The sequence below is a fragment of the Oryctolagus cuniculus genome, chromosome 10, assembly GCF_051225735.1.
Source record: "Oryctolagus cuniculus isolate XC-2025 breed Fujian yellow rabbit chromosome 10, ASM5122573v1, whole genome shotgun sequence".
In the NCBI taxonomy this organism is placed as follows: Eukaryota; Metazoa; Chordata; class Mammalia; order Lagomorpha; family Leporidae; genus Oryctolagus; species Oryctolagus cuniculus.
The window spans coordinates 40,458,312-40,471,451 of record NC_142876.1 but is presented as its reverse complement, the minus strand read 5'-3'; the positions used below and the strand labels follow the sequence as shown (position 1 = coordinate 40,471,451).

General features: G+C 58.6%; 1 protein-coding gene across 50 annotated transcripts in view; it reads right to left on the bottom strand.

Annotated features, from left to right (window-relative positions):
• The window catches only part of CELF4 (CUGBP Elav-like family member 4), a 271,068-nt gene that overhangs the window by 198,089 nt on the left and 59,839 nt on the right, over positions 1-13,140 (bottom strand). For all 50 annotated transcript variants that reach the window (XM_017344137.4, XM_017344128.4, XM_008261239.5 and 47 more), the window contains exon 2: positions 220-302. In XM_017344137.4, the coding sequence (XP_017199626.1) occupies positions 220-302 (83 nt within the window). The remainder of the gene's footprint in view (positions 1-219; positions 303-13,140) is intronic.

The following is a 13,140-nucleotide window of genomic DNA, read 5'->3' as shown; positions in this document are numbered from 1 at the left end:
CGCAGCGCGCGGCACGCTCGCTCGCTCGCTCACACCCGCCAGCGGCCCGTGCACCGCCGCCCCCCGCCCGCCTCCCGTCTCCCGTCTCCCGCGGGGCCTGGGCGGCGGCGGCGGCGCGAGGTCTGAGCCGGGCGCCCCTGGATCGTGCGCGCGCGCGGTCTCCCGCAGTCGCCCCCTGCCGGCGCGTGGGCCACTCGCGCCGCGGCGGGCGCCACTTACCCCGGGCAGGGTCTTCTGCTCGTGCAGCGCGCTCTGGGCCTTCAGTGCCGACTCACGCTCGCAGTAGGTGAGGAAAGCGCAGCCTGGGGAGGGAAGCAAGGCCGAGAAGGGTCAGTGGGGCGCCCCGCGCCGCCGCGCGCTCCCGCCGCCCCATCCCTCTCCCACCTCTCTCGCCCAGCGCACTCCACTTGGCGCTTTCCTACCTCTCGGCGTTCCGGGCGTCTGTCTCGCCGCCCTCCCTTGCTTTTCTAGCTTGCTCCGTCCGCGCACTCCCCACCCCGCATCTTCCCGCTCTCCCTACGGGTGGGTCTGTCGCTGTCCAGGTGCCTCGGGCGACTCTGCCCTCCCTTCCGCCCTCCCTTGGGGGCTGCCTCCGTCTGTTTCGACCCAGCCTGTGCACCTCCCAGAAGGGACTTCTTGCACGCTCACCGCGGCACCTCCAGCCACCCTTGACGGCCCTCAGGACCCTTGGAGGCTGCTCCCTCAGGCATGGGGACAAACCTGTAAGGAGGACCCAGGCCAGCAGTCCAAATAAAACGAACGGAACCGTCGCTGCCTCCTGTGTCCCCTGCCCCAGTGTGGACGCAGTGGTGGTCTTTGCAGCCTTGCTATTCAGGGGGCATCTCCAGCTGCCCGGTTCCTGTGCACAGCCAGAGAGACCTGAGGCTCACCTGCCCTCTGCCTCTGTTTCCGGGGTGCTGCCCCCACCCCACGCCTGGCCTCTGTCTCCCTGTCTGTGTTTTGGGAGGGCTGAGCAGTGGCCACGTTGGCCCGTCTGATTCAACCACTGAGTGATTCTAACCAGTGCCGCGCCATTGCCTCCTCCCCAGGGTAGTCGGTTAACTCAGGGGAGGATTTCTGAGGCTGGCCCACAGGTGAGGCAAGAGCCTTTTCAAGGGCCTCATGTCCACGTCCCCTTTCTCTGGTGCAGATGTCACCGACAGTAGCCAGCCTGGAAGCCATGGGGGCAAGCCCTAAAGCCCACCTTAGCTGAAGCAGGTTTGAGTCTGCTGGGGAACCGTGGCCCCAGAGCTGGCACCCTGCTCTGGGTGCACCCCTCTTGTTCTTGTCTGCCTCCCCAAACAACCTGCACACACATCTGTCCCAGTTCCTGGGCTCTCAGTCTCCCCACCTGCTACGCCTTCTCTCTCCATGTTCACTTCTCCTGACTCTGAACATCTTTCAGGAATGTGATAGTTCTGCCTCCTCCAGGCAGCCTTCCTCAACTGCTGGAGTCCATCCCTGGGCAGCCACTGAGCGCTTCTCGTGGCCCTTTGTTTCCTGTGCCCAGCCTTGTGGCTTTTGTTCCGGAGGCCAGCAGGCTGCTGGTGCCTGTGTCATCTCTGTCACCATGGGTGCTCCCACTGTGTTCTGCTGTTCCTGACTCTCTGTCCAGCGAGTGTCCAACAACACCCTCCCCCCTTTCCAGTAGAGAGGCTGACCTGCCTCGCTTCCCCCTAGCTTCAAAGAGAAGGCAGGAGGGCAGGGTGTGTGTGTGTGCCGGGATGCAGAGCTGGAGACGGAAGCCTAGGAGGCAGAGGCGCTCCCTTCCCTGGGCCTCTCTGCCTTCCTCACCTCCAACTTGGCCAAGGAGCCTGTCTCTCTCCCTCTGCCTCATCCCTCCCCTCGGCCAGACCCCGCATCACCCTCCTCCCTCCTGGTCACTGGCAGACGGTTATTGATGCAGACACCGGGGACTGAAATGAATAGCGGTCAGAGGCCCTCGTGACGTCGTCCCTCGTGCTGCCGCCTGCCTCTCCCGGGGGCGTCTTTCCTCCCGTCCCCTTGTTGGCCTTGTCCTCTGCCTGCAGCCAGGAGTCTGCCACTGCCTCAGCTGTACACAGGCAAGCCAGCTTGGGACAAGGTCAGGGGCAGGCTTGGAGGTGGGCTGCTGGGAGGAGGAGGAGGAGGAGAAGGGAATGGCCATATTGTTTCCAAGCCCAGGATAACAAGGAAAAAATTCCAGAGGAAAAAAGATCTGTTGCTTTTGTCCTGCTTCCGGGAACTGCAGTCAGAGCTTTGGAGAGAGCTCTCAACTCCTACAAACCAGAATCTGGCAGGGACCCCCGGCCACTGGGTGCCCTCTGCTGAGCCTTTTGCACCCTGACCTGCCTTACTCCCTGCCCTCCCATTTCTTTGGCCTGACAATGCTCTCTCATGGTGCTCCCTCCGCTGTCCCCTGCAAAGCAGGTGGATGACGCCGATCAGGTGAGCCCCTTCTCGTCCCTCTCTCTGAACCCCAGTATCCTCATGGATGCAAAGGGGCAGACATTGTGCCAACCAGGCGGTGAGGAGGAAGCCCCTCTGCAGAGCCCACTCATGGCCCACCTCTTGTGCCTCTCCACTCTCTCTTGTGAAGCAGGAGGGGAGAGAGGCGCAAGGTCCCTGCTTCCCCCGTCGCCCTGGGAGGAAGGGCCCTTCTTGCACTTTATCTTCAGCAGGTTGAGTCGGATGCGGCACCGTGGCAGATTAGCAGGCTCACTTAAGGCTCTCTTGGAAAGGCAAACATGGGCCGGCCCAGCAGTTCTTAACACTGACTTCAGGCTCGTCTGTTCCCTGGCGGAGGGAAGCTCCCTTGGGGGTGGGGGTGAGGGCAAGCAGCTTTGGTGGGGACAGAGCTGCAGAAGGGGTGTTTGCCATTATGGGATGCTGTGGATGGCAAGACCACGGTGGGCCGGGGCGCTGGCCAAGGTGTGCTTTGGCGTGGCTGTGTGAGAAGGGTGTCCAGGTCCAGCCACTGGACTCTGACTGTCTCGCATGTGTAGGGAATGTGGTGAGGTCCCCGGGAGCCCCACCCAGAGCAACTAGCCTTGACCTCCTGTGGCTCACGGGGGTTCAACAGGGCAGGGGTTGTGACTGTGAGCTGGGGTGGCCTGCAGGCGGGAAGCTGGGCAGTGTTGGCTGCAGCCTGGCAGCGTCAGCATCAGCCAGACTCACTCTGCTGTGAGGCACTGAGGGGTCCCCAGGGACCTGCTGCTGGGTGGGTGGCAGGAAAGGCCCTGTGGGAGCTCTGGGGGCAGGGAATGTGACAGCTGTGTCACTGTGCAGAAGAGGGCCACTGGCACTGGGCTCTGGCCTAGGGGGCTTGAGAAGGGGGCATCCTTCCTGGGGATAGGGCTGGAATTCCTGCCTGAGTCCTGACCCTGCAGGCAGAGTGCACCTGCTCTGTGCTCCTGGAGGGCGGACTGAAGGTCCACTGTAGAACAATAAACAAACAAACAAAAATTGAAAGCCACCTACATAGTAAAAACGAAAACCACTTAACTGCCCCTTAGGGCAGGAATGTTTTTATTTTAACTGTGACTACTCTGCAGCAGTTAACAAGATGAAATGATCCTAAAAGCACCGACATGGGAAGTTGGGCAGTGCTGTACTCTGTGTGTGTGCCATGGCGACACCCCCGGCTTCTCCCCTGGCTACTGACATCCACACCTCTGTGCCAAGGACAGAGGCTACAAGTCACACGGAGAGAAAACAGGGAGTCCGGGAGAGGGCGGGGCTGCCTCTCATGACTTTCACTTGTTTCATTGGCTTTGACACATTTAGACCCAGAATGAATTCATGTATCACTTGCATAATTAACTTTAAAGAAAAAGCCGCCTTAGCTGAAGGAAAGAGGAGGGTGGACTGGAAAAGAGGTGGGTGAAGTGGGGACCCTGGCCTGTGTCACTGGGCTTCAGCTGCCCACCACACGTGTCACTGGTGAGGCTGTAGGGCCCCTCCACCGAGTTCCCTCTCCAGCTGGAGTTAGGGGGTATCAGCCTAGGAGCGGAAGTAGGCTCTTGCCACCCAGAAGGCGGCACACGTAATGGTTTTGGTCCCTTGGCCCTGAGTTCCGGAGGTTGGTGTTTGAGGCATGGGACTCGTGATGGAGCGGATGGGCTCCCCATCCAGGCTCCCTTCCATCCTCCCAGGGCCCTCCCAGCTGTGGGATGCTCATGGTAGGAGCCAAGGGGAGAGCTGCACAGGTGCCATGCACAGGGCTGAGTTAAGACCTCGCTCTGTGTCTGATGGCTGTCCCCAGCTCACCACCTGAGGGTCAGCATCCTCTCTCCTACCCCTGCTGCAGCCTGGCATGCAGGGTGCACTTTGGAGGTCTCTAGGGTTGGGGGGGTGGTGAGTGCAGAGAGAGGACATCACACACCACAGCCCTGCCAGCAGTATTGACCCCTGGGCTCCTACTCCATAGTGCACAGGGCCAACCCTCTGGCTCATGCTGACCTGCCTTTCTCTGCCGCTCTCGATTCTACTGTGTGTGGAACACTCTGGCCCTGCTTGGCTGCCTAACCTCCTCATGCTTACTGTTCTAAGTCACTTGTCTCTGCCATTTACCATGCCTTATGTCCCTGAGTCCGTCTGTGAGGCGGAGACGAGCCCTTGTGGGTCTACAGGGCTGACTGGACGGCTGAGCTCCTAGCGCTGGTGTCTGGGGGCTGCAGCATAAGAGGACAGATCCAGGACGGAGACCCACGACTGGGGCACTGGAGTGGGCTTGGGAGGCATTGCAAGGGGCAGAGTAGGGAGGAAGAGAGGAGGAGGGTGGGGCCCAGAAGGTTGGAGTCAACCAGGGAGAGGCGGGAAGAGCGATGCAGGTGGGTGCTGTTAAGGGCAGGGCACAAGCAGGGGTGACCGCTGCCCTGTCCACCAGGGGTAGCCTGTGGACCACTGCTGCCGCCTGAGAAGGTGGGTGGGGCCCCGGCCACGTGGGGGAAAAACACAGCGCGGCAGAATTAATTGCACGGAGGAGATGGCAGTAATTTACAAAGCCCCCGTGCGCGGGGATAAAAGGCCCTTGTCATCGTGAAGTGAAGGAAGTGCAATTTCCTGCCCGACTCTAGCAGCGCCGAAGCCTGGGGTGCAATCATCACGCAAGGGAAGGCTCCCGGTGCCACGCGCTCCCCCTCCCGCCCCGGCCAGGCCTTGGCTTCCTACTAATTGAATTACAGAATTAGCCAGAGGAAGGTGGTCTGAGAATAGGAAGATCTGGAGTTTAATAAAACATCACATCCTTCAGGCCTTGTGCTCAGCTGGCCTGGGGGAAGGGGGAGAGAGCCAGACCTGGGGCGGAGAGCGCTCTCTGATCACATGATCTTAGGCGGTCCAGGAAGGGCCTCCTGCCCCTTCACGCCTGGCCAGCCTGCAATCCTACCCTCAGGGCAGCATTTCTCAGCTGTTCCTGCCCCAGGCAGCACCTGGGACTCACCTGGAGTATTTTCTGAACAGGTGTGGCTGTTGCAGGATGCTCAGCCAGCATCCCTGGGGTTGTGTGGGGGAGGCGGGGTGGGGAGGAGAGTCCACCAGCTGCCCTGCAAGGAAGGTTTCTGGTGTTCTGAGGCCCCCCACCCAGACTCGGGCCCTCGGGGTGTGGGTGGACCAAGGCAGCCCACCAGTGCTTTCTGAGCAGATGTCCATTTACCTGAAGAGGGCCAGACAGCCACAGAGCAGCTCTTGCTCTGGATGGCCTCCCAGCCCTGGACCTGCCTTGAACCTGCATCTGCTTTATGACCCTGCTGTTGGAGCCCACTTCTCAGGGGGGCCCCACACGCCTACTTGGACCACTGTTGTCCTACCTCCTGTGGATTCCTGTGTGGCCTCGCCCTCCATCACTGCCCGTGGCCTGCCCCAGGGTGAACTCTGTTTCCCCATTTCATTGGTGAGCAACTTGAGGATGAGCTCTTGGGGCCCAGCAGGGCCGGTGATGGACAGGTGGGCCCTACCCATCTCTACTCCCCTGTCTGGGTGCCCTGTCACTGGCTGGCCATCCCGCCATCTCCCATCTCCCCAGGGCTTTTCTTTGCTGCTCCTGTCCCCAGAGGCCTTTCCATCCGGGCCTTCCTCCCTCTCCCCAGAGGGCTGCTGGCTGGTGCAGTGGTCCCCATCTGCAGCGTGCAACTCAGCCTTCCTCTTGCTTCTCCACTCTCACTGGGCTAAAACCCCGGCCCAAGAACGTGACCCTTCCCTCTGCCGCCTGCCCCCTTGCCTTGCTCCCTTGGAGCCTGCATGCCCTTCTAGGAATGGCTTTGTCTGCCTTCCTCCAGGTAGCCCTCCCTGACTCCCCCAAGCTGACGTCTCTTAGAGCCTTGCTGACCTCCCTCTACTTTAGCAGTTAGAGAAACGTGTCTGTCTTCCTCACGTGTGTGCGTTTGCCCGTGAGGGAAGTGTTACTAACTCCAGGACCTGCCCCTCCCCCCAGGGCCTGACAGCCTAGAATGCAGTCCGTTGTGCCTCTGGCCTTGGGGCCGATGGCTGACTTTGAGTGTGTGGTCTGGGCAAGTCAGCACAAGGCTCAGGCCCTGTGGCTGCAGCCATCCATCTTCCTCACTGCAGGCAGCAGGCCTGGGGGTGGGGCTGCAGGGGTGGGGGAGGGGAAGATGGATAGCTCCCTAAGCCAGTGGGCCAGGGGTTGTGCCTTCAAGCCTTGGGCCTACACTGTAAATATGAAACCCCAGAGAGAGAATTGATTCATTCAGGAGTGTGCATGCGTTTGGGCTGAGTTAGGGCCATGGAAGGGACATGGGGATGGGATTGGGGGTGGGGGTGACTCAGAGACTCTCAAGGTTCCCTCAGCCCCTCCTACCCTCTGTGTCCACAAAACAGAGGCTAGCAGGTGCTGGGGTCCTGGCTTAGACTGGGGCTCCCAGATGACAGAGACAGACCTGCCTTCTCTTCCTGCTGGCACAGGGCAGTGTGTTGGGAGCCAGGGACCTCACTGGTTCAGGACAAGTGGCCATGGGCTCCGAGTGGTCAAGGAGCAGTGGGGGGGCTCCCTTGCCGAGTGTCCCTAGATGCTATCGAGGAAGGTGTCTTTGTGGCATGGTGCACAAGGACAGAAGGTGGACCTGACATGCGGGTGGCTTCACTCCTTGCTTGGCAACCAGCTCCTTGGGTCCTGAAGGGGGCCGATGGTCTGGGAGGCTTGGACAGATGGAGACCAGCTCAGGGCAGGCATCGGCCTTGCCAACGCTGACACCTTTGTTGTTGGGTTTGTTCCTGAGCCCCTTCTCTGGGTCCGCAGCCCTTCTGGCCCCCCAGGGAGAGCAGGCGGGATCCCCCGCCACACACACACCATGTTCCTTTGGCAAAGAGCTTCTACTTGCCAAACTGCTGTCATGCCCGTGAGCTCATCATTCCGACGGGACACCTTGTGGCAGGCCCGGAGGCCCGGGTGCTATCAGCCTTCCGCAGCTCAAAAGCTGAGGTTGGAGGAGGCTGACGACACAGCCTTGGTGGGAGGAAGCGACCGGAGGTCTCCTGATAGGATCCCTTGCAGCATCTGATGACATTGTGAATGTGGGCTGTCCTCAGGGCGACACTGCGGTGCCCTGGTGGGAGATGTCCTCCACCCTACCCGTGGCCTTTGCTCCTCCTGCAGGGACCCGAGTGGTGCTGGCCGAGGTGGTGGCTGACCTCCCCGGACCAAAGCTGCCCTCTTGGACGCTGGCGGCAGTCACACCGTGGCTCTTCTGCAGAGGGCGCTTAGTTGGGCATCAAGGTTGGATTTCAAACGCGTGCAGGGCATCTGCTGCTCACACGAGTGCCAGGAGAAATTGTTTGCTAAGGCGAGAAACTCAACTTTGTTCCTTTCTAATTAACCTGCCCGGGGAGTTCAGAGCTTCCCACTATGAATTTTGTTAGAACAGGGTGAGAAGTTAGGCTTGGCTCCGTGGGGAGGGCCCACTGGCTCTTAGAGGCGTCCTTGGTGTGACTGCACCTGTGTCCAAAGCGCATGAAACAGGCACTCGGCAGGGCCAGGCTTGTCCCCGCAAGGTGGCGCAGGGACACCGCCTTCTTCATCCCCCACAGCTTCTCGCCTGCCTGCTGGGGATGTGGGGCCTCCCGGGCTGATCTTGGCCATTTGGTGTATCCCCATCTGTCCTGCTGAACTCCTCACTGCAGGGGAATCACACGGAGCCCTATCTGAGCCCGCAGTGGCAGTGCCATTCGTGGTAGTGTGTGAACCTCTGTACCCACAGAGGGAGCTCAGTGAATGTTTGCGGGAGCTGTTGCTGTGGCACAGTGGGTTAAGCCATCGCTTATGTTGCTGGCATCCCATATTGGAGCGCCTGTTAGAGTCTCGGCTGCTCTGCTGCTGATCCGACTCTCTGCTTACATGCTTGGGAAGGCAGCAGAAGGTGGCCAAGAGTTCGGGCCCTTGTCCCCGCTATGGGAGACCTGGATGGAGTTCTAGGCTCCTGATTCTGGCCTGGATCTGCCTGGCCACTGTGGCCATTTGGGGAGTGAATCAATGGCTGGAAGATCTCTTTCTATCTTCCTCTTTCTCCCTCTCCCTCTCTTCCTCTTGCTCTACCTTTCAAATAAATAATCTTTTTAATAAATGTTGTTGAGTTGCATGGAATTTTCCTAGCTTGAGTTTCACTTGGCATTGAACTGGTTAAATTGAAGTAGGGGTAGTTTTCCCCATATAGGGGGAGACTTGGAGGAATCTCCTCCCCAAACCTGAAAGCCCCTCCTCTGATGTGCCCAGGGAGACAGCTCTGCCCTCATGATGTCCTGTTGGGTGTGTGGGGTGAGAGTAGGGGCTCACCTCTGGGGTCGCCTTCTCCCCACCACAGCGCCCTCAGTGGCTTCTTAGCACAGACCTGCCCTGTCAGCTTCAATGCTAACCACGTTTCCCCCACGGTCGGTGTCACCCCGGGGCCTTTGCCTGTTCTCTTCCCGCAGCCCCTGATGCTGTCCTTCGGCTCCTTGATCCTCTAACCGGTCCTCCTACCCTGTGAATGCCATTCAAGCTGCAGCTCCCTGGCTTCCTAGCCTTCAGACAAACCCTTGCATGTCCATGTGTGAAGACCCCACATGGGCAGGGCTGCACAGCTTTCTGCCGCCCCAGCGTGGGAACTCTGTCATCAGCTCAACACCTCCGGAGCTGTCCCCCTTCTCACATTCCGCACCTTGGGCACACGGAGACACTCAGGAAGTCACCTCACTTCTCTTCTCCGGACCCTTCCTAACAGGCCCTAATTGACTTTAAAGAACAAAAATTAAAAATGAAAAAAAAAAAATAAAAGCACACCCACCAAGAAATTCTAACTTCAGCATTTAAGACAGGCTATTTTGAAAAGACCAGATAGCCAGGAGTCCCATGGTGCAGGATCAATGTTTGGAAAATGTGATTTTCTCTTTAAAAGCAGAGAAACAATCACCCACCATCCTGGCAGGCCACCGCCTCCCCGTGCTTTTGGCCATGTCAGCCACTCTTCTGGCTGGGCTTGGGGCTTCCTCCCGGGTCACTCGGATGGGTTCAGTCTCAGGCATTTAGCGATATTTAACCCAAGGGCTGTGGCACAAAAGGAGTGACAAAGCGTGGCTGGGAGTCTGGCCTCAGTGAGTTAATCCCTCCAATGCACGGTGGCCTGCTGGAGGTATTATCCACTTTGCAGATGCGTAGGGGCTCTGGCTTTCACTTGCTGGTCAGATGGTCCCAGTCTTGGGAAGGGCTGGAGCTACTCCAAGCGACCCCATACCCACTGCTGCCTCACAGGGAGCAGCCGAGGTGAGGGAGGAGCTGTGGAATGGGGAGGGTGAGCTCGGGGGGTGGGACAAAGCCCAGCATTCAGCTCTGCGTCTTCTTTTTCTCAACCACAGGTCCATAGAGCGCTCTGAGACAGAAACTGAGCCAAACATCCAGTTGACTGGGACACAAGACCCAGAATCACATTGAGAGTAGAGGGGCTGTCACCTGTGGATGGTGAGAAAGGATGCTGCCTCCATGCCTCCCTCCCTCCCTCCTTTTCTCAGCCATCTGCTGGTGGCCCACAATTTGCAGGAGGATGAAAGACTCATCCCTTGCTCTTAAACAGACCCCATACTTGCAAGGCCAGGAGATGAGTGTGCAAAAAGCACACTTTCTAGGCCGAGGATTGTTCAGGGACTATTGGTGGCACAAATAATTGTCACTGATTTTTGGTTCTATTCTTGGACATTATGCTAAGGACTTCTCACAGATTGGCTGACTTAATGCAATTCTAAAAATAGTTACATTATCATCTCTGCTTTGCAGGTGAAGAAACCAATACACTCAAGGGCTAAAGACTTGCCCAAGGTCTCACCGCCAGGTCCCTGGTGGAGTCAGGGCAGGCTGCCTGCAGAGCCCATGTGCTGAGTCCTGGGCTCTGGAGCCTGCGGAGGAGGTTACTTGATTCTGCCCAGGGAAGGACTCCTGAGTGAGCCCCCTGAGGGGAGCCTATGCCGAGAACAGGGCTGCGCAAAGAGCCGCAGGCTGGGTTTGCAGTGATCTGGAGTGGTCTGGGAGAGCTCCCACCCTTCCAAGCTGCAGACCCCTTCCCCAGCATCTTCTCCCTTCCCTCCCTCCTTCCTTCTTTTCTCTCCATGTCCTTTCCATTGCTCCCCCTCTCTTCCTCCTTCCCGTCCTTCTTGCCTTGCTTATTTCATAACTGGAACTGCATATTCTTTCTTTTGTTAACAATTATTTGTGTATGTGAGAGGCAGAGAGATACAGAGAGAGGAGACACACGCACACACATACATGTGCCCGCGTGCATGCACACATACCGAGAAAACTCTCATTCATTTATCTCTTCTCCAAATGCCCACAGTGGTGGGGACTGGGCCAGAGCCTATGCTGGAAGTTGGGAACTCAATCCAGGTCTCCCATGTGGGTGGCAGGAGCCCAGTTACTTGAGCCCTCCCCACTGCATCAACAGGAAGTCGGAGTCAAGAGCCAGAGCCAGGAATCAAACCCAGGCACTGTGATGTGAGTCATGGGCATCTTAACTGCCCTCTCCCCACCCTGCCTTTCCCTCTGCCATATTTCTTCTTGGACTCCCATCTAATTCCCCTTCTTACTGCTCCAGGCTACACTGCCTTTCTCATCCCTAGACAGTGTTAACCCTGGACCTCAAGGTTTCATTCCCTAGCCACTTGGTGGCCCTGGGAAAGCCACCCCAGCCCTGTGGCCTGACTGTGACCAGCTGCAGGATATCTGGAGTCATGGGAAGGTAGGCCTGGTTCTCACAGTCGCCTGTGCCTTGTACTGGGAGCCCCATCTGGTTTTCATGTCCTTTCCTGGAACTTGGGAGATGGTGATAATGACACTGACTTACTGGAGCTGTGGAGGTCCTGCAGAGAGCCCGCTGTGTAGTTAGGGGGTATTACCATTGCCGTAGTCCTCAGCAGTCCCAATAGAGTTAGCATACTTAAAACTCCTTGCAGTGTGACAGTGGCCTTTACATTCTTGGGTGCCTGTCCATTTCTCTGACCATAACCCGCCTCCCCTCACACACTCACAGAGGGACAGGTGCCCCCTCTGGGTTCTCTGAGTGGGGGCTCAGAGCGGCTGCTGGTTTGCGCTGAGAGTTGAGATGAGCGTGTGTGTTTTGTTTGCCTCCTGCATCTAATATGCTAATGATGGAGGCAGTAATAAGCTGGCAGGGACCGAGGTTGCAGAGCTGGCTTCATGCTTCCCCAAAGAGGCTCCTCAGTGTCCGTGTTTTCTTTTATGCCAGGGGTGGTCAAAACCCGGGGAGGGAAAAGCTGGGTGTTTCAGACACTCACAAGCGGTGCAGGTTCTGGCAGCCCTGGGATGGGACAGCCTGGGCACGAGGTGGGCCCTGAGCCCTGGCCACGGGAGAGGAGGAGGGAAGAGACCCAGTGCGAAGGGAAAGCCCAAGATTGAGCGCCCTCATCCATGTGACCGATTGGCTTTTCGAGAGCACTCTGTGAGCTCCCTGATGGTGGGACTGGCCCCATCTGCCTGCACAGGACCTCACAGGGCGTCAAGGGTGGGCAATGGTTTGCATGAGATCATGGGCTGGCGGTCCAGATCTCTCTGGACCTGTTTCCCCTTTCTGTGAAATGGGTAGGATAATCCCTAGCCATGAGTCTGTGTCCCCAGCCTTCCCACAAAGTCCTGGTGCCAGAATGGGGCCTCAGGACCTGTCCATCCATGGATGCGTGAGTGAGGGCAGGAGGGGATGGGAAGCCTCTGTCTCTCACAGAGGGGGGACAGGAAGCGAGTGCAGGACAAGGCTGGACAGTCATCCGCAGACCACACTCCCTTGGGTGAGTGAGGACAGCACAGGTCTCTGAGTGGCTGGAGAGCCCAGTGCAGCCCTGGGGTGGGGAGTGGGCCACCGTGGTCAATGCGGAAGGCCCAGGAAAACTGGGTAGCAGGCAAGGTGTGAAGCAACAGATGGACGGAGCTGTGTCTCCAGGCTTGGCACCAGATGGAAGGGATGGCGAAGCCGCTCCTGTGGGGAGGTGTGGCTGAGTCCATCCTGCCTGGGGGACAGCGGGCAGCAGCCGGGGTTGGGTGAGGGAGCCCTGGCTTGTCTGGAGGATTTCAGTGCTCAGTCTTGGTCCTCACTGACCGCGGCAGGGTCTGGGGCTGGGTGGGAGGGGGGCAGGGAAGGGGTTTGGGGGTCTGGAACCCAGGCTCAGGGAGCTGTGCCAGGCTGCACTGGCCCGAGATCCAGCACAGTTAACGTCCATGGAGGGTCTGACTTGCACAGCCGACGCCGTGTCTGCCTCTACATCCTCAGGTTTACCCCTTCTCTTGGCTTCCTTGCAAATTTTCTTTAGGCCCTTTCTTTTTCTTGGCTGAGCTGATTGGACCCTGTGTCCAGGAAAGCCAGCAGGGAGGTTGAGGCCAAAATGCAGAAGCCTCAGGGCAAGGTGGATAAAAGATGCAGCCGCGGGCCCTCTCTCCCAGGCTGCGGAGACCCTGGTCTGAACCCTGCCTCAGCTTTCTACACCCTGTGAGCTGCAGGGCTGACCTCACAGGTCCTCAGAGATACCACACACGTGGGCTGCGCCTGAGAATAGAGGTTCCCAGGGCCGCAGTGAATGGGAGGTGAGAGCAGCCCGGATGCCAGTCTTGGGGAACCCACCCCATGGTGCTGTGGACAGCAGGTTGGAAGCTGCAGTGACTTCTGGAGACCTGGC